At 42.0% G+C, this 21,381-nt stretch overlaps 1 protein-coding gene across 1 annotated transcript in view; it reads left to right on the forward strand.

The window, feature by feature from the left end:
• LOC137790338 (protein turtle homolog B-like) overlaps positions 1–21,381 on the forward strand; it is a 49,101-nt gene that overhangs the window by 19,320 nt on the left and 8,400 nt on the right. The window contains 12 exon segments of the mRNA XM_068584484.1: positions 135–281; positions 5,850–6,001; positions 9,363–9,480; positions 13,587–13,668; positions 13,670–13,726; positions 15,297–15,442; positions 16,214–16,356; positions 17,464–17,604; positions 17,702–17,821; positions 17,942–18,092; positions 19,375–19,498; positions 20,674–20,849. Coding sequence (XP_068440585.1) covers positions 135–281; positions 5,850–6,001; positions 9,363–9,480; positions 13,587–13,668; positions 13,670–13,726; positions 15,297–15,442; positions 16,214–16,356; positions 17,464–17,604; positions 17,702–17,821; positions 17,942–18,092; positions 19,375–19,498; positions 20,674–20,849 — 1,557 coding nt within the window.

Consider the following 21,381-nt stretch of genomic DNA (forward strand, 5'->3'; position numbering starts at 1 on the left):
ACCAGCGAAGCTACTAGGTGGGAGTTTAAATGAAGAAGACGGCCATCGCTGGAAAAACCGCATGCAGGTGCTTTCAAAAAGTAGAAAAAGACAAATTAAGCTGTGTTTTTTTTTGTCTCCTCCTCTGTCTCCAGGTAGAGCCTCTCTGCACGGTAAGGCTTCCCTCCAGATTGACCCAGTGCGCTCCGATGACCAAGGCTGGTATGAGTGCCGGGTCCTGATGCTGGAGCAACAGTACGACACCTTCCACAACGGCAGCTGGGTGCACCTCACGGTCAATGGTGAGTCACCTGCTCACATCTTGAGAGCATGTGTTTTTGTGGGCGTGAAGGGGAAAGAAATGGGAAACCTGCGTCATATACATTTTTTAAGTGGGGATGAATGAGGTACTTATCCACAGTCAGTATGCACCCACAGTAGATTGTCTGCGTCACGGCCCAGCTTGAAGAAGCAGACAAGAGCATGGGCCAAGGCACTAAGCAACATGCCGTTGGGGATGGAGGCAGCAGCAACATGTATGTTTGCCTCCTGAGAAAATTGTGTGTTCGCTAAATCTTGGATACTTTTACCTCTTTACCTTCTCGTCAGGCAGCCTTTTACGATGAATAACCGCGAAAGCCATTATTTCTAATCTCTTCTAAACCACAAGGCTTCTTGGACAAAAGCTTTTTCTTTTGTCACTATGAACCCTTCATAGGATCACACATGAACTCAAACAGGTAACTGATCAGTACACGAGCAACTCCCATATTCTGTGAGGTGAAACTACTGCTTTTGTCAACGGTGGCTTTGAGTAGAGCAAAGGCAGATGTAGCGGCGTCAGTTCCACTGCAGAAATATTCTAAAAATCAACTTATTTTGATTCTTTTAAGTGGCTAAAATCAGTTGTGCTGCTGCTCTGGTCGACAGCAATTCCTTGTTTTGCTTTCCAGATTGGTAACTCTGGTCTTCTTCTACAAACTGTCGTCTCTAGGTAACACATTGTTAACGGATAAGTAAAAGATAAGTACAAGTAAGTTGACAGATCCATCTCTTTAAGCTCCGTACAAAAAGAAAAATACAATAACCTAGTATTATAGAGGAAAGTTTGGCCAGAGTCCTCTCAAGGTCAATATTGTACATTTTAATGTATTGAAATGTAGTTTTCAGGTTGAGTTGGTAATGATGTTTAGTTTTTTTTAACATACAATATGTTTCAAACTCTATTCATTCATTGTGGAAAATCCGATGGCCATTTTCAGTATTTTCAGAGCATTTTATAGACATATGAAAATGCATTCATTTTATTATTTGACCCTCCTCTGCTTTAGATTTTAAAATTGACAGATGTTTCAAATAATACTCCCCTGTGGGCGACACAGAGACACAAAAGAGAAAGACTCAAGTTTAAAAGTGCATACTCTGGCGACATGAATCCTAACACGCCCCTCGTCTTTGGTGTTTTTACTTTCACTTTTTCTATTTTTTAAACTCTGAGTTATTTGCAGCCCTACAAGTCACCCTGGTTCTTGCCTCACTGGTCCAGTTATCTGCTGGTCACAGTCACATTTGAACAAATGACCATTAGCCACTGTTAAAGATCATTCCTGAGGCTCCTTTTCAAAAAGTCCTGGTGTAAAAAATGGGATGCGAGTTTAGAAGACAATTGATTGCGGCCTGTTCAAGACGGTTCCGGCAGGGATCGTCTGTGATCGTCTGAGAGCTATCAAACTGATGACCAGGTGGAAAGAAAAATCTGCACCTTTGCATTTCCCAGGAACGCCCCGGTGGCTCAGAGAACCCTCTGTGAGGTGTGTCTCCACGTTGTTGCAAAGCACCAGAGACTACTTTGTGTTTCATTTTTTGTAAACTGTATCTGTTTCACGTGACGAACAGATATTATATTAAGCTTCATATGTTTTGCAGGAGCCGTAACCAAGTCAACGCAGCAAATTATATATGAATATTTCCTAAACAGAACAGATCAAACCAAAAGTGGAGATTTTTTTGAGTTAAAGCTGAACAGGTCTCTAACTTCAGACAGCTGTAATCCTCTGCGTTCCCCGAGAGAGAGACCGTCAGACTCATTCACATGTATATTTTTGGCGCCGGGTGAAACTCATGCATATTCGATTTGATCATGCATATGTTTTACACCGGATGCAATTCTGGTATTTAAATAATGATTACAACGCGCTGTCTGTGAAATACTGCATAAAGAACCATTTATAAGGTCCGCTGCACGGCATAATCACTTTGGAATGAAAAACGCTGACGTGTATATAAATTGTTATTATCGACGCACAACATAATGTTTTCTTTTGTGCGCGTCTGTGTGTTTGACATGCACGCTGTATATTGTGTCTGTGTGCAGCGCGTGACATCAACGTCGACAAGAGAGCGTCTCGTCGTGTACGATCGCTGTAGTTGAAGAGTTTATAGGTCGTACTCTGCTGTGACCTGCAAACTCTGGTGATGTTGGAGTTTGGGAACTTGTGTGTGTTTGTGTGTGTGTGTGTGTGCATCAATGTCTTGTTGTGTAGGCATACTGCATCTCTGTAGCTTTCCTCATCAGTATTCACTCTTAACTTCCACTGCTCCCTCCCTCTTCTGCTGCTCTCTCCTCCTGTCAGGCCTTTCAACAGGAACTGAGCTCTCTGGCTTGTAGCAGAACTAATAATATCCCTGAATGTCATCTTATATTATATTTGTCATATTCAGTGTTGACATTTTACATGACCTTGTGTGTGTAATGTGTCTAACTGTAAAGATGCACGACACACACGTATATATGTCTTAGGGGAGATGTGTTTAACTGGTATGTGTTTTAACTTGAACAAGACATTCATGGGAACACCAAAAGCAGCATTTGTTCCAGAGTGTGGATAACAAATAAGGGAAATCATATGAAGACTTTATGCTCCTGTTTTCCTCTAAAAGGGCGCCTGTGAGGGAAGCAGGTGCCATTTTTGTCTGGCCTCCACACAGACACTAAAGGCACCCATTTCCTTTGGCTGTTGGTATTAGCATACACTCCTCCTTTGAGTTCCTGTCTGCTGGCCTTAACTTCCTGCCAAGCGGACAGGGAATTCGTGCCCACTCAGTGGCAGGTGTCAGATGGCAAGGCCTTGTGCCCGAAAAAGACACTACGGCCACTCTCCATTCTCTGCACTCCCTCCTCTCCTCTCCCTGCTCTTGTCTCTCGGCCTGTCCTTCCCTTCTCTTTCAAGCATCAGTGAGCTTTCCAGGAATGGGAAATACACCAGCCTCTAAACATTATTTAAAGTGAACCATCTACACTCAAACATAATAAAACTTAGCCCCTGCCGCTGTGTCATTGTGTTAGTGATGGACTGGCATTTAGGAGCCGTTTGGACCTCATTTGCCCAGCAGCTTCACGTGTCCCTCATGTGTGTGTCGGCCCTTGTCAGTCACTAATGGGCCCGTTGTGGCTACGAATGGAGCCCATGTGAACAATCACCCTCAGGCCCACGTGGGCCCCAAAGACGCAGACTTATGGACATTTGTCCCAAAATTGCTGAGACGGGTCAGCCCAGCCCTAATCTATATATATCTATATATTAGGGCAAAAGTCAAGTTTAAAAGATTTAACCGATTAATCACATGATTTTTCCGTCATCTTCATTTCACCTTCATCTTCTTAACCAATAACATACAGACAGGTATTTACACGTCGGAACAAAATCTCACGTGTGTAGCCTTTTATTATAACCCAAATTATTCAAAAAGCCCCAGTGGTTGCAGAGATGCACCTAAAAATAGGTTAATACTTTATTGATTAAAAGAGAGAGAGGAACGCCTCTTCTTTCTCTCTGCAACAGGTTACAATGAAATACACGTTTGAGGCTTAGGATATGACACAAATACAACATATGTACTACTCGCATTCTCGTAAAAGCAAGAAACAAGAAAAGAAAGACCAAGCATGTGAATGACAGAGGCACTTTTGAGTTTGTAAAGGAATAACTTGCTAATTCAAGCCTTTAAAAAACGTCCCGGCTCTGTGTCTTAACCGTAGCACCCGGGCTACGTGCTGATGTGCTGTGTAGTCGACAAACAAGAGCAGTGCAGGAGGTCTGAGTATCTTTTAATGTGTCTAGAGGATCGAGAGTTGCAGTAAGTAGGGAAAGAATGGGATACTTTTTTTGCAGAGCAACTTCCAGGTTTCAGAGCCACGGTCACGCTTCCTCTGTGACGCGCTGCAGCTGATGGTGTAAACTCCCAGGTTGACGGTTGACCAGCATACCTGCTGCTGTCACCTCCATGTACGCCTCTCAAATAAAACAAACAGGACAATTAGTCGTAAATATTTTAGAAACAAACTTGAACATTGAAGAAATATCCCTCATCTCTAAGGTATTCATGGTTTAGAGTAGACAATCTCTTCTTGCGAACAACTTCAAAGACATCTGAAATGTGACGAGAATCCCCGACTCAGCAAGTGGTCATGAGCCAAAAAAGGTGGGGAACCACTTGTTAAATCTGTGCAGTGCAGTGTAGTTTATAAGCGTATCAAAGGTTTTTAGATACAATTTTAAATTGAAAGTAACTGATAAAGTTGTTTTAGTAAATGTGTCTAAAAGTGCACTAGTTGCATCATACGGATCGGTCCAATGAGAATGAACGAAGTGTCTCCAGGTAAAAGCACAAACCGGTGGTGAACCATTCCGCCCGTTGACAACTGTACCGATGCATCGTGATCCGTTTATTGTTGCTGTTGACTCGTCAACTCCACAAGCGAGCGATCCATAAACCGGTCGTGCATTTTATCTCCATTAATCTACTGCGCCATCCAATGTAATGAGTGTTAGAGAGTGAGAGGGCAGTATGGACGCGCAGATGTCTAAACGTGCTAATTGGACAATTTGTTCGCTCCATGCCAGGTGCTCGTGTGCAGTTCGAGGCGCGGCAGCAATCCCAGCGGGAAGCGGTGACCCACTTGTATAGCGACGCCTTTTTTTCCCCTCTTTAACTAAACACTCTGCCACTATTTCTAATCAAAATGTTGTGGTGAAAATACTGAGAGCAGCAAGCGGAGAAAACTACACTGTTAGGGAAAGTCACTGGTTTGGAGGCATTTGGTCAGAAACTATTCTGCACAATAAAGACCTGATGAAGCTGTCCGTCAATGAATCTTAACCTTTCAGAATCCGTGCATTAAAATCCTCCCGCTCCCATTTTAAGTCCCAGCATGCCCCATTCAGTCAATCTTTTGGCATAACATATGTAATTCTTTCATTTTTGAACCCAATGACAGTTTTTTGACTGAAACTCCTTCCTAACAGGCCAAGACTTTGTTTTATTGTGATTTCTGTTGCAGATTCTGATTCTTTAGGTCCTAATCTTTCCATAAAGGTGTCTTATTAACGCTCCAGGAGGCATTTTGGGGAATTTGGCTCATATCATGCTGAATGTTCGTAGTTATGATCAAACTATCTTTAAAAAGTGATTTTTTTGCAGATATACATTTTTTTCCCAAGACTTTGCTGAACAAATACAACAAGTATTGTAATTAATTTGGGGTTCCTACGACAACTCAAACACAGAAGAAAAAGAGGTTAAGAGGTTCCACAGTTTTCAGTGGGTTCAAAGTCATCGGCATTCATCCTCTCGTTATAAAACAGGCGCTAACGGTGTACGGCGTGCCTGTTCATAGTTTCATAGCGATCCATTCAATAGTTGTTGAGACATTTCACGGCCATCCATGGAGCTACGAGTATGGATAATATACGCAAAGGTCCAGAAAAACTGTCTCTAATGGCAACACCAGACAAGACACTGAACTTCTCAAGATTCTTGTTGTATTGTTGTTACTTTTCTAATGATTCCTGCTCTCACTCTCTCCACAGCCCCGCCTTCATTTACAGCGACGCCGCCTCAGTATGTGGAGGCGAAAGAAGGGGGAAGCACTCTGCTTAGCTGCTCGGCCCAGGGCAATCCAAAACCAACAATCAGCTGGCTGAGGGAGGGGGAGGAGCTTGCAACCAACGCAAAATATTCAGTAAGAATAATGATGAGTAATGAGCATTATTATTAGCACACATATAGATGCAGGGTTTGTGCACAGATGGTGTCAGTCGCTGTGTCCATCTGTACTGGAAGTATGTTATGGACTATGTCTCATTCACTCATATCAGCTTGTTCTGTTTCCCGTTGCTTTGCGATGAAACCTCAATAAATGCCTCAGGGTTTGAAGTTTGTGATTGCAGAGGCTTTAGTTCATGATATTTTGCAGGAGACACAGACATTCTCGATCACATGCAACATACTGCTTTCTATATATTTTTCTGTTGCCAAGAGTTTGAACCTTTGACAGATGAAGGTGAAGGACTGCAGCGGGGCTGTCAGTCAGGCTCTCCTTGCTGTACAACTACACTTTGAATCATGTCAACAATGTTAAGATTGCACTTTACATTCAAGAGAGCCTCTTTGTTGGTTGGTGATGCATGGTTTGTTATTCCTGTGGCTAAAACTCCCAAAAGCAGAGTCTGATGTCGTGACATGATATTTCTGGCCCGGCCTCAATGCGGTTTTAATGGAAGCAAAATGCCTCAAACTGCATAAAGCATCAACAATAAACATCAGGTGGCCTGAGTCGCACAGAATCAAAGACACTTAACACAGCGCTTCAATACAGGTGACTCAGAAACACCAAAAGCGTCAGAGGACGATGAGTCATCGCATCATGAATAAAAGGTGCGGAGGTGCAACAAACATGTTGTTGAATGTGTATAACAGGGACAAGAGCATTGAAGGGCGTTTGTCACACGGCTTGGAATTGGACTCGGAAACTTTTTGAAAGGTGGAGGCCTCCTTTGTTTTTTCTGCATGCCTTCACAGTCTCATATGACACTGATGTTGCAGTCTGCTGCTTCACGGCCGCCTGTGTGATACAGGAAGTGTCAGGAGCGGAGAGGAGTGTCTGTTAAGGGCCTCGTCCTCCTTACTCGAGCATTTTCTCTTTTGCTCTCCCCAACAGTCGCCTCTTTTTAACACAATCCTCTCACTAAATGATGAGACAACCTGATTGATGCATTATTAATCTCCTTTTCCTGCATCAATATTACATTAGTCCTAATATGAATGTTACCCGTAAAATTAAAATAGCTAGTGAGAGCCTAATGCCACACTTCACCAGTTCCCCCGTTATACACTAAGAAGACATACAAAGCAGAGCACTTATCAGCTGTCGTCTACATTTGGCTGCTCAGAGTTTATGTTCTCAAACTCGGGAAATCTCCTTTACGAGCGAGTGTGTTTATGCCTGTCAGGGTAAATTTGCTCACCCACATGATCGGATCCATGGAGACGTCATGGAGAAAGGCAGGAATGCAACAGGCAGAGAGGAGGAGGAGGAGTCCTTCTCCTCCTCCTCTTTCACCTTTTACTTTATTGCTTTATTTATTTGCGGGGACAGAAAAGGGCCCCAAAACAAAGACACTAAACAAAACAGAAGTGCAGGAGAGGATAGAGACCTCGGGTGGATTATAAGACTCTTCCCCAAAGTGCACTCAAATGACAAGCGAGCAGAAAAACAACAGCAACCCTCCTGCTGTCTCTACGGATGTGTCGGTGAAGCGTGACACAACCTTCATCTCAAGCCTCACCTTTTCTTTAATCTTGTCCCCTTCACCTTGAATCGAGTACATCTGGGCAGAGAGCGTATTGGAGTGGGCTCACGGCCGTTGCATATCATCAGCTCCGGTTAAGTGTCCTGTCTGTGGAGGTCTGCTGCAATCACTGCTGCACATGCTGTCTGTACTGTAGCAGCGTGATGATTTGATTTTGATCGATTCAGTGCAAGATAAAATCACGGGATGAAAAAATAAGAAGTGTAACTGTGGAAGGCATGGGGAATTTGGAAGGATGCCTGACCGCACAAAGTGAATGGGAAAGTGCTGTTTTTACGTAATCTGTCCGGGGCTCGCAGCCTGATGAGAAGTTGTGACTGGAGAGGGAATAACAAAGAACTGCTAGCTGGCTTACAGCTAACGTATGTACACTTGGTACGTTCAATGTTTGCGGCAACTCAACATGTACTGTACAAACACTCAAGTGGTCAAATTTGCACAAAAGATGTGCCTCTTTATACAGTTACGCCTGGGAATGTCCAACAATGTAGAACTGTGGGCTCAATTTGCCTGCCGCCGTGGGATTTTACCACAAACTAGCAACAAAAAAAGCGGGGTCCAGGAGAAAATTCTCCAGTTTAGTTGTGAACTTCTGTCTGCACTGCGCAGTGAATAAAACTCATCTGAACCAGACACAGAATTGGAAATTATTTTTCTTCAACAGCGAAAGATCATTATTGTGCTTTTTTGGGCTCTTTGACCTCAAGAATTAGCCTGACAGTCGGACGCAGAACAAACAAAAATATAAGTACCACATGGCACATCACACACATTGTCGGTAACAGTGCAGGTTGCTTATTGAGAAAATGTTTGCTAGTAAGCAAACTGCTTGTTGTTACCTTGTGATCAACATACATTGTTCCTTTTCTGGTGGGTCTTTCACCTTCTTCTGGAACACACCTTTTACAGTTTACCTTTACAACCCCACATTTATGAAATGCGTAAAAGAGTCAAAGGAAAGTCAAGCTCAGTCAGAGTTACTGTTATGATGGTTCAACATTGCCAAATCAGCCAGACAGTAATCACATTAAAATAGACAATTTGAATAATTTTTTTCTTCTCTTTTCCGAGTCTTAAACCGACGCTTCCCAACACACCAGTGTTTGGTTAACACCCGTAGCGCCCGGCATGCCACACGCGTTGCGTGTTACACAGCAGTGACGAACAAAGTGTTATCTTGTGATGGCGATGCTACGGTTTGCCAACAGACTGACACAAGTTAAATGTTTGTCGCGTTGATCCGCTCGCAGCATCTCTGGGCCATAAAACATTTGAAAGACAGATGAATAGGAAAGATTCTGCAGGCGTAGCAGATTCCCCCCTCAGCTGCATGAATGGATAGACTACAGCTGTGTGTGACTTGAATGGACAGAGCCTCTCGCAACCTGTTGCATAATTTATAAGGTTGTTTTTTTTCTATTAGGTTTGGTTAATGTGTTTCTTCACCACTTATTGCTTCTCATCAGAGGCTGCACACAGGGACACACAGCAACATGGAGTTGGACATTTCCCAAGGTTACAACATGCAGGAGTAAATTAAAGATGGCACATTCATGACTTTTAAAGTGTTTGATGTATTTTCTTTGGAGTGGACTCTCACCATGAACTTACTTGAAGAGTTGGGGGGGTCTTGGATTAGCCCGTATATGTCCACCGTCTCTGTATCTGACAGCCTAATACTTGCTGTTCGTCACATTATTTTAAACCTTTTGTACCACCATGTAATCACAGGTGCATGACGGCAGTCTAACCATCCTCGGCATCACTCGGGATGACAGAGGGGCGTACACATGCCGAGCCTACAGTGACCAGGGAGAGGTGCTCCACACTACCCGTTTGCTGGTTCAAGGTACTGTACCCGCGCATGAATCACACTCAGCGAGGCCTACATTACATTTAATAAATAAATAACGTGTTGTCGACTAATGTATTTGCCCGGATCGCTAGAATTGTTAATGAGCAAACATGTTTCCTCGTTTCTACCTGAGGCCATATATATTGCGTTTGCATCACGAAAGTAGTTTTATTATTTATACTTGAAGGCATTTACTGTACTACCATTTGAAAGCTGTGCATGCAACTCTCTTGTGTACTGATGTATGTAACATAACTTCTGAGTCTGTATGAGTCAATAACTCAGTCTGGGGCTCGTGTGTCCATGTGTGTGTGTGTGTGTGCTCTTGTACACCCCCATGTGTGTACAGCAGGATCTGTCCGTGAGAGCGTCAACTGTCTGTCTCCGGTCCATTAACTAGGCTCTCTGCTAGACACAGGGTGGATAGATGCTGGTGATACCGGCCTCCAGTACTCTCTCGCAGTCCCCCGATGCAGCAGCGAGTTCACAGTGTGTCTTTAACAAGCAGCTGGGCGTCTCGCTTTTATGGTCGACTTAGCATAAGGTCTATTTTCATGCTTGACTTCTGTAGGTTCAAAACAGAGCAAGGGAATTACTCTCCTCGATTAAATATAGTAAATGCAAGCGCACATTCACCGCAAACACGCATTAAAAAAATCCTTGTGTTGTAATCCGGTGGATAGTGTAACCAGCGGTGCGTGTGATGCAACTACATTAAGTATACAGGTCTCCAGTAGAGCAGCTGATACTGCGATACCCGTCCTTTAAACCACAACACACTGGAGGCCTTCATTGTATCAAAACCTCACAATATAAAGCAGATCACACAAGAGCACTGCACCTGAAACGTTACTTCATTGTGTTGAGACGTGATCAAACCTCGTCTCATAGATGATATGATACAGTTGTAAACTGTCTTCACATACTTTGTATTGCTTTATTGGACCAAAGTAGTCAATGTTGTAAATCAATGAGAAATGTGTTGTATGATGTAATGAGTGTTACAACCAATAAGGAAACAATTCTAAAGCCAAGTCTTATTATTCCTACAAAAAAACCCTGATGATTCCGAAATTATGTTGTGATGAAAAAAATAGAAGTATCTAAGAAAAAAACAATTGAATAAAATAGAACAGCAGTAAAACTATTATACACAACATGTTTTAGACTTCTCACTGTATATACACTGCCTGGCCAAAAAAAAAAGTCGCCACCAAAAAAAAGGTCACACACTAATATTTTGTTGGACCGCCTTTAGCTTTGATTACTGCAGCATTCGCTGTGGTATTGTTTCAAAAAGCTTCTGCAATGTCACAAGATTTATTTCCATCCAATGTTGCATTAATTTCTCACCAACATCTTGTTTTGATGATGGAAGAGTCTGACCGGTGCGCAAAGCTTCTCCAGCACATCCTAAAGATTCTCACTGGGGTTCAGGTCTGGACTCCATGTGTGAACATGATGCCTCATGCTCCCTGAACCACTCTTTCACAAAAAAAAAAATCCTGATGGTTCAACCATCTGAGCCCGATGAATCCTGGCATTGTCATCTTGGATTATGCCCGTGCCGTCATGGAAGAAACAATCCACTGATGGAATAACTTGATTGAATTGAATACTTTATCGTCATTGTCAAAAGACAACGAAAAACAGTTTAAGCTGCTCCCATGGCAAAGACAAACATTTAAAACAACTATTGACACATAACGAGTAGACATTTAAAATAACACAAGTAGACATCAGAAATAAGTAACCTGGTCATTGCTGAACCAGATCGTTACTGAACCTAGACCTGAGCAACTGCAGCAACCCCAGATCATAGCAAGGCTCGTACAGTAAGCAGTAGTAGTTACATCCAAGTGGCGACTTTTTCTTTTCTTTTCAGCCAGGCAGTATCTGGATATATATATATATATATATATATATATATATATATATATATATATATATATATATATATATATATATATATATATACGTTTTGTCATATTTCACCTTAGCTAACCCTTTTCAGGGTATGAAACTCCCAAAACAAAACGTAGTCCCTGAAGTTGAGTTCAATTGAGTTGAATATTCGGGTTGAAAAGCAATGAGGGATAAAATGCGGGGTATGATTAAAACTCAGAGCAATAACTAGCAGATATCTGAGGAGTCATGATTCTCACTGCCGTGATCTGTTTTTAATTGTTATGTGAGACACCCGCACAGTGTCGTCAGTGCACCCACCTGATGCATTAAAGCTGTGCACACGCTGAGGAACACAACCAGGAGGCTTGTATCTGGGCCCACTCATAAAAGACAGCTTACCTTTCATGGCTTCTGCTGTTTTATTGAGAGTTATGAGCAAACTTGGAGCACCTCGGGGGATGAAAAGGTTACAATGTGAGACATGCATAAGCCCCAACACTGCAACACTGCTTGCTGACGGTATTTAACATCAGACTCTGGTGATGTATTGTAAATATTACATACAGTGTCCTCTTTCTCAATCTGTTCTTGGAGAAAATGTCCACACTCCCAAAGTGTAAACAGAGTAGGGCTGCATATGACTCATCGGGATTTAATGGTACTGGTTCTCCCTCTAAAAGTCTACTCAACCGTCAATACAATAACGTGTTATTCCATCAAGTATTGAGTGACATGATTATTGCAGTTAAATGAAAGTACAGTCAGTGTCGAGGTAAATCCAGGGTGATACTTCAGTTACAGAACAACAGCAGATATATCGATCGTTTTACGGATCATGTCTCTTTTTGCATCTTTCTGCCATTGTTTTAGTTTCATGGCCCAACATTTTATTGCTTTGGTTCACTGTCACTGCTCTCATTAATGTTTATTTGGGGGCGAGCAAAGATCTATTTACGGTAAAAGCTCCCTTATGAGTCACCTAACTTGAGTCTCTTTTAAAAAAAAATGTAATTAAGTGTTAAAACTTAATTTTCTCCGCAACAAGAGCTACAATACTGTAACCCTTGTGAGAATATAACTATGTTTTAAAAAAATTAAGTAAAAAGTTCAATTTAAGTACTTACCTAACTTGCTGCAGCTACTGTAACGTTTCACTAAACTCATGATAAGTTCCCCTTAACAAAGTCAGATTTCACTTACAAACACATCCACGTAACCTTGAGGCTTGTTGGGATCTTACAAAATAACCCCATGTCCTTAAGAACCTCAGGTTAGTACCTGTAAAGTCACTAAACAGCTGCAGTTTCTTCTTTTTTTCACCCGGTGGACTATTTTGAAGGCAGAGGCTTCCCTGAAGGGACGGATGTTTCTGCATCCGGGTCGTAGAGCACCAGCAGAAGCTCCTGATTTAAAGCCACAGCGCCAAAAATCCAACAATGTTTTCTCATAGAACAAGTAACTTTTCTATTTTTGAACCGAACGACATATTATTTTTTTACTTAAACAACTTCCCAAAATGTCAAAGCTTCGTTTTGCAGTGCTTATTGTTGCGGATTCAGATTCCTCAGGTCCTAACCTTTCCAAAAAGGTGTGTTATTAGTATTTGGGATGTTGTTAAGGCCCTGACCCATGGAAAACTTGGGGACCGCTCAAGAACGGATTTTTAGCAAATGTTGCTCAGAATCATGCTGGATGTTATAGAATATGTTATAAAAATTAAAAAATAAAATAATTATATACATTTTTTTTTTTTAAAAAGATACGAAATAACACAAGTATTAGTAACTTATTTGGGGTTCATACAGCTACTTGAACACGAGGAAAAGATGTACAGACCGGGGTGGAATAAGCAAGGGTCTATCCACGGTAAAAGCTTGAGCTAACTAACTGCACGCTAACTGCTCATCACTCAAACGGCAGACAGAGTCAGTTAGCAACAAGCTGGTGAACTTAGAGGAGCATGTAGAAGCTAAACAGATAGATATTTCCTTCAGGAGTTCATAGAGTAGAGTGAATATTGGATTTTTATTCAGTATGTGACCAGAAACAAGAATCTGAATGTTTGCTAATGGCGCTTTTTGTTTAAATATGCATCATAGTCCATAAAAAATAATCTGTTATTGCAGCTTTCAATGATTAAACCAATCGACGACAACAACAACAACTAAAACACTTGTTTCTGCTTCTCCTAGGGCCTCCATACATCGTCTCTCCACCAGAAAACGTCACAGTAAACATATCCCAGAATGCCCTCTTCACCTGCCAAGCAGAGGCTTCCTGGCAACCTGACCTACACCTGGTTCTGGGAAGAGGATAACGTCTACTTCAAGAAGTAAAGTTATGATCAAGTTCTGCTCTGTGCTGTAACTGCAGGGAAACATCTCAGTGAAGCATTAAGTTAAGACTTAATGGCCTCTTGCTCATTGGGACATTTAAACCGCCACCACATTTGCATTCATCCCAAAGCTTTAACGACGTGAAAGTGACATTGTGTGTCCCTGTGCTGTACTTTGAGTGTGTGTGTGTGTGTGTGTGTGGGGGCCGGTGTCTTGTCCTCTGGGGCCGCGGTGGGGTCTGTCTGGACAGCGCCAGGCGAGTTAGTGTGCTCTGATGACAATATCACATGACTCAGGCCTCGTGTCATCACGGGCTCTGAAGCGGAGCCAGAACCTCCGCGGCTCCCCGGAGCCGGGCTTCAGAGTCTGAGAGGGTTTCACAGAAGAAGAAGTGACAGACTGAACAAGTGGGAAGGAGGAACAAGCGAACGGGAGTTTGAGTGGCAGTGAAAACAAGTGTCTAAAGGACTTCCACAGAGGAAGGGCACTGATGTGTCCCATCTACATTTAAACAGCTTTGTGGCGTCAAGCTTGATTTTTAAAAACATTTTTGCAGGATGGATAACATAAGAAAGTTTACATAAGAAAGTTTATAAGATATAACTATAGGATATAGTTTAAGAAGTTGACAAGCAGAGAGACGGCTGAACAAGAGGAAAATGACATTTCCAAAGTAATGGAAATAAACATAAGAGAATAAAATCTATATCTTATATTAATAATAACAATAATTCATTTTTTATATATGCATATACAATAATACGCTCCTCCATATGGCTAAATTTAGCTCTTATTTTATGTTGTGACTGCTAACTTTATTAATGGTCAATGTTATATATATATATACATATATATATATATATATATATATATATATATATATATATATATATATATATATATATATATATATATATATATATATATATATATAATTAACTAACACTTTACACATCAATTATTAAGCCATTCATAGGAACATAAGTTGAGTTTCCAAGTCGTAACATATATTTGTTATTATTGCAGTAAACCATTAATAAATAAGTTAAGAAGTTGCTTATGAATGAACTGTTATCCATTTATATGGTTCAAACTATCAAAAGACTTAAAATATCAATAGTTTTATGAATGGCCTGTGACTGATCTGTAAAGCATAAACCTTTTCTTAATAAAAGGGGGTCTTAATAAAAAGTTGTACACTTTTATTTCATGACATTCAGTTTGAGCTCCAATTCTGTTGCATGATGAAATTGCAGCTCCGTTAAAAAAAACAGAATATGTGCTTTATCATCAATTTCAGATCGTGTTATGGGGGAAAATGAAAAAGTCTGTGCATGTTCCATTTGGCTATTATGGTAATGAGAAGATTTATTTGAATTTCTTGCTCTGTACTTTGTGTTCCTCCTCAGAGCCGGACGCTGTTTGACTCTCTGCTGCCCTCTTATGGCACCTCAATGTAACTCAGCAACGAAAATGAGATGTGTGTTGTTCTCTGTCTGTAACACAGTGCGTGCCAAAACGTGTGTGTGTGTGTGTGTGTGTGTGTGTGTGTGTGTCTTCTTGCAGTGATCTGAAGCTTCGAGTACGCATTCTCATCGACGGCACCCTCATCATCTTCCGGGTCAAGCCGGAGGATGCTGGGAAATACACCTGCAGCCCGAGCAACAGTCTTGGCATCTCGCCCTCGGCGTCGGCCTACCTGACTGTTCAGTGTGAGTGTTACCGTGGCAACAAAGTGGATGGGGGGAGGGGCGGGCAGACGGTTTGGCAGGCTGAGCGAGGAGGAGAAGGGAACAGCAGCAGCAGCATGGAGGCTGCTGTGCTATTCGGCAGCGCTGCTCGACCGCTGTAATGTGTAATGCAAAGTAACCTTCTTGCATTTCAAGGTCAGACTGTGTGACAGAGCGCCACACAGTTGGTTTTGACCGAGCCCCTTTCACCATTTTTTTATATTCTCAGTGGGTCATATTGACACCATTTGTATCTGTTCCGACTCCAGTCTCGTTCCTGTGCACGAAGACGGAGACGTGGCTCGTCCTCAGACTCCATTTTTCCTCGTCTCTTTTTGAATCTAGCTCCTGGAAAAATGAAACCTTCCTGGTTTCAGTAGCACTGACCGATGAAAGAGAGAGAGAGAGAGAGAGAGAGAGAGAGAGAGAGAGAGAGAGAGAGAGAGAGAGAGAGAGAGAGAGAGAGAGAGAGAAACGCCGTTCCTATCCATCTGACGTTCTCATTGTCGAGCCCTTGCGTATTGAGTTAGTTTGCTACCAAGTTTCTGGTGCACATTGATAACTGTGCTACACTACAAAAGAGAGAGAGAGAGAGAGAGAGAGAGAGAGAGAGAGAGAGAGAGAGAGAGAGAGAGAGAGAGATGATTAGTAAATCCAGGCCCTGATCTTAAACACCAAATGTCCATTTTTTGGATTACATCAAGTAAAACTGTCGAGCATCCCTGACGCGGATCCTCCCGTTCTTTCCTCCAGATCCGGCCCGAGTGATCAACATGCCCCCGATCATCTATGTCCCCCGCAAACTGCCAGGCATCATCCGCTGCCCGGTGGACGCCAACCCACCTGTGACATCAGTGAAGTGGGAGAAAGACGGCTATCCCCTCAGAGTGGAGAAGGTCAGTGCTCAGGCCGGCGTTCAGTCCTGCACACTAACTGGGATATTTTTACACTTAAGTTGCCGTCTGTATGTAGGATTTAGAGGAATCTATTGGCTGACATGGAATGTAATATTAGTAATCCTTGTGTTTTTACACGTAAATACAGAGCGGGTCCTCTTCATGTTGTTTCAGTAGCCCAGACAGGACAGACCGAACACTGGCTCCAGATTCATGTTTATTTTAGTTCTCCTACACAGGAGAAGTTTCAGTTGGTAGGATTATGAACATTCAAGTCGCATTAACATTCATAGCAGTTTTTAAAACATTTAATGAAGGGTTTGAATAACAATATGAGAGCTTGTTAATGGACAGTATTGTACTTCATCTATGAAGACATGTTTTATTATTACAACTGCATTATTGTACTGTCATAAGTGCCACTTGTTGACAGATATGTTAATAAAGACTTATTTACTACATTATATGATAGATAGATAGATAGATAGATTGATTGATAGATAGATAGATAGATAGATAGATAGATAGATAGATAGATAGATAGATAGATAGATAGATAGATAGATAGATAGATAGATAGATAGATAGAAAACTTTATTAATCCTCAGTGGGGAAACTCATTTGTCATCACAGACAACAACATACTCACACAGATGCACAACAGACAAAAAACACATTAAAAGAACAAACAGCGGAAAATCCCATATGAAACAAGACAACAAGACACATAACCGACAGAGAAAGAGGCTACATCTGAATATAAAAAACACAACTAAGGGTGTTCAATAAAAAATGGAACTGCTTCCGGGACAAAAGAGCTTCTGAGTCGCTCAGCGAACACTTTGGCATCCTGAATATACAACATGACTTGCAACTATTATCAGGTTTGTGTCATTTTCAAACTGTTTTAAAGTGCCCAGTCGATAAAGTATCTGCACAGAGCGTTCTATGAGTCACTCTTTATATCTACTATCTAATCTACTGTCGTTGAGTTCACACAACACGCCGCGCTGCTGTTGAAGGCTTCATTACATAAGCATCAACTTCAGTAAAAAGAAAATGAAGCGACCTGACATCAAGCATTTCAGATGGGACCTTGTGTTGCAGTACCCTGGTTGGAGCCTGATGCCGGATGGAAGTATCCGGGTGGCAGAGGCCACAGAAGACTCCCTGGGCACCTACACCTGCGTGCCTTACAACGCCCTGGGTACCATGGGCATGTCCTCCCCTGCCAATTTGGTGCTAAAGGTACATCGCTGCTGCTCGTATCCGCTGCAAGTTTAAGCATACGCTGCTGTGCCAAGACGTCCTTGTGACGGGCCGGGTGCTTGTGTGTTTCCTGTAGGATCCCCCTTACTTTAACGTGAGACCTGGGGGGGAGTATCGTCAGGAGGCTGGGAGAGAGCTCGTTATCCCCTGTGCTGCTTCTGGAGACCCCGACATACCAGCCATCACCTGGAGAAAGGTTCAGTAGAAACACACACCGTAACCAACTCGTAAATCGTCTGCTGCGCTCTTGTTTGTATGAGCTGAAATTGTTTGTTTCCACTTAACCGTGTCGCTGTAATTTCCGTGTCTATTGAAGGTGGGGAAGCCAAGCAAGAGTAAGCACAACATCCTACCCAGTGGCAGCTTACAGTTTCTGTCTCTCAGCAAGGAGGACCACGGAGAATGGGAGTGTGTCGCCACCAATGTGGTCACGAGCATCACTGCCAGCACGCGTATCCTAGTCATCGGTACAAACAATCTGCACTCAGCTCACCAGAGTTCGCTCAATTTCCTCAACCGACTGACCTGTCAAAGTGGTTTTGAGTTCATTGTGATCACACTTTGCCGCGTGTGTATTGAGTGTTTTTGCACGATAAGACCCTCATCCCTCACACACCTCTGTCCAATCTCCCCTTGGGCATCATTCAAATTCCGTTAGATCTTATCTGCAGTAGCTTTATACTGTTAATTCAAAATTCCTGAATCTGTAAGCACAGTGTGGTATCCAGCCATCTGCTAAAACACCCTCACTACAGTCTTTGTCCGTTGAGTCAATGGACCAAGGACATCTTTTCACTCTGGGATAAATTGACTGAAGTGTCGACAAAGGGAGGCAGGGTTATGACGTTCAAACCGGGCCGCGAAGGTCCCGATGCACACAGATTGCATTGTTATTCACTCGAAATCATCTGTGTGTATAAACGTTTCGGTGCAGCAAGCCCTTAAACTGAGCATTGCGGAAAGTTTCCTCTATTACCCATTGTGAAAATTGCAAGGTTCAGAGGTAGTCATGGTGGGAATTAATCATGTAGAATATACTTGAGAGCCACAACAGTTTCTGTGTGTTCTGTTTGTGCTGCATTCTTTGCACTAAATATACACACAACCGCTCTTCCCTGAAGACATATTTATTTGATTTTGTTCATTTTTCTCTTTCAGACACTAGTCCAGACCTTTCTGAAAATAAATACTCGTACCGAAAAAGCCCTATGTTAAGTATAGAACATTTGACACCTGCAGGCTAGAAAGATGGATATATTATTTAGTATAGGTTTCAGATGCGATAGAGGCAGCTCCATCCTATACTTACGTGCCACCGGCTCTCAGCCGACAGGTGTGGCAGACAGCTGTGCCCCTCAGAACGTGCTCGGGTCTTCTTTCATCGCAGGCAGAAGTCACTGGCTTCAGGCCACGTGGCACAGCTGTTACGTGGGTGGAATGCGCGGCGCTGCAGACGACACTGCAGACGACACTGCCGCTCTTGAACTTGACCTCACACTGGTCACCACCTCGGCCGGCATCGCATTATCACAGCAAGAGTTTTTGCTAATGTGCTTCAGCAACAAAAGGCTCCTCGATTAACTTGACGTGCATTATATTGAATTCAATCAGGATCGACGTTAAAAGACCAGTTGTGTGAATAAAGTGCAATAGCACCCTGTGTTAAAATGATATCCATAGTTACTGCAAGTGATACATGCCAATTGTCAGCAGTTAGATGTCTAATACTCTGTGTCTCGGTCTCCCCAGGCACCAGCCCACATGCTCCTGGTAGTATCCATGTATTGCCCTCAATAACCACTGCTAATGTGTCCTGGGAACCAGGATACGACGGCGGCTTCGAACAGACGTTCTCTGTGTGGTATGGTCCAGTGTGAGTGCTCCTCCTATTTAACTTCAAATCAATGGCAGCAGTCTGCAGATGTGGAAACACGAGCTGGAGGTTATGAGCCCATAGTTTGACTAGTGATGATAAAATATGTCCGAAATTCAATGCGAAGCAGAATTGTGTTTCGACAGCGTCTTTCTCAGGGTGTTAGAAAAAAATGTCAATGTGCATGTTGCATTATTCATGGTGCGTATTGAGAAAGTAACATCTCACTCACTCACATGAAGTACATGAGGTACATGCACTTGATAGAACTTCAGTAGCAGGTACTTTACTTGGGTACTGTGTGTCTGTTTTTTTGCAACTTTATACCCAGGCAAATATTGTACTTTTTATTACAACTGCATTTATTTCAAATCCCTGTAATTACCTTGTAGAGCCAAACACAATGTAGCCAAGTGGAGTAAAGTATTGTTGATGTAACACAATACAATAACAGTGATAAACACTGACCGAATGTAACAGCTCTAATGAGGTCGAATGCACCAAATAACTAGGTTTCATTTTCTTGCTAAAGTGGCCTTATTTCCCCGGTGAATAATTATAGTCTTGTCATAAAAATCATTATCCGCTCGGAATTCAGTTATTTTTTGTAACGCTAATTCAGGCAAACCTCCAAAAAGAACAATATCTTCCCTTTCAATGGGAAGACCGGTTGCATTGAAAGTTGTTTGATCAATTCTATCTATTTCACATGGTTATTAGACATGTTGTGCACATTTCTATCTCAATAGAGACAATAATTTGATTTGGTCTGTCCATGCTTACACACAAAAGTCAGTTAAAACTTTCATAATCAGTGTTGAAAGATAAAGATTGGTATGCATTTAAAGGCATTGCATTTCTGGTTATGGTTCTGGCAGTTTGAGCTGACTTAATCAGTACAATTCAAAGTGCTTCAAAGCTCTTTATAAGAGAGAACAAATGTAAGCAGTAAGGTAGTGCACAAAAGAAATACATACACAAATGTATAATCGGCAGCAAAGCTTTTTTAGAACATAACTACAAATGAAGACATGATAAAAGTAAAAAAAAAAGAAAATCAATTGAAATCTTTTTGGTGCTTTCACCAACTGGCCAATACTGTCTTGTGTCAGTTATTACATTGTTTATGAAATAGATCATCCATCATGTCCTTGTTTCTCTGTCTCATTTCTCAGGTCAAAGAGAACAGACTTCGGTCCTCACGACTGGCATTCGATGCCAGTCTCTGGTGCTCAGACCTGGCTGGTGGTGCCAGGGCTGGAGCCCGGGACAGAGTACCAGTTCAGTGTGCTGGCACAAAACAAACTGGGCACGGGCCCATTCAGCGAAGTTGTGACAGTCAACACTGCAGGTGGGTCTGATTCAAAGGTTGCTCCATCCACTTCTGCTGCTTTTTCACTCCAGAATAAATCTACAGAATTGCACCGAGACACTATTATTACTATTTTAAAAATGTCACCGCACAGGCATCTAGTGATGTTCACGTTGATGAGAATATATATAACAATGATCATTTCATTTACATTTTACTTTGCCATGTTTGGAGTTCTCCTAAAAATATGAGAATTAGAACATCAGTCAAAAGTAAGACAGTAAAGCACAGAGCTCCATGTGGTAAACATGCACATGTTATGATTATGTAAAGCCCAATAACCATTTTCATCAACTATGGAAGCTCATTTCCGCCCCCACCTCCCAAAAAAAAGAAAATCCCATAATTTCGACATATTATCTCATAATTAGGACTTTTAATCTCATAATTTTGATTTTGTTATAAATGAAGTTTTCTTTTAATTTTTTTTGTGGCGAAAATGGGCTTTCATAAAAGCATGCAGATGAAGTAGATTGATTTAATCTAGTCTATAAATGCAAGACCAAACCTA

The sequence above is a fragment of the Clinocottus analis genome, unplaced genomic scaffold (assembly GCF_023055335.1).
Source record: "Clinocottus analis isolate CAN_PGR_092001 unplaced genomic scaffold, fCliAna1.0.p SCAF_2, whole genome shotgun sequence".
Classification (NCBI taxonomy): domain Eukaryota; kingdom Metazoa; phylum Chordata; class Actinopteri; order Perciformes; family Cottidae; genus Clinocottus; species Clinocottus analis.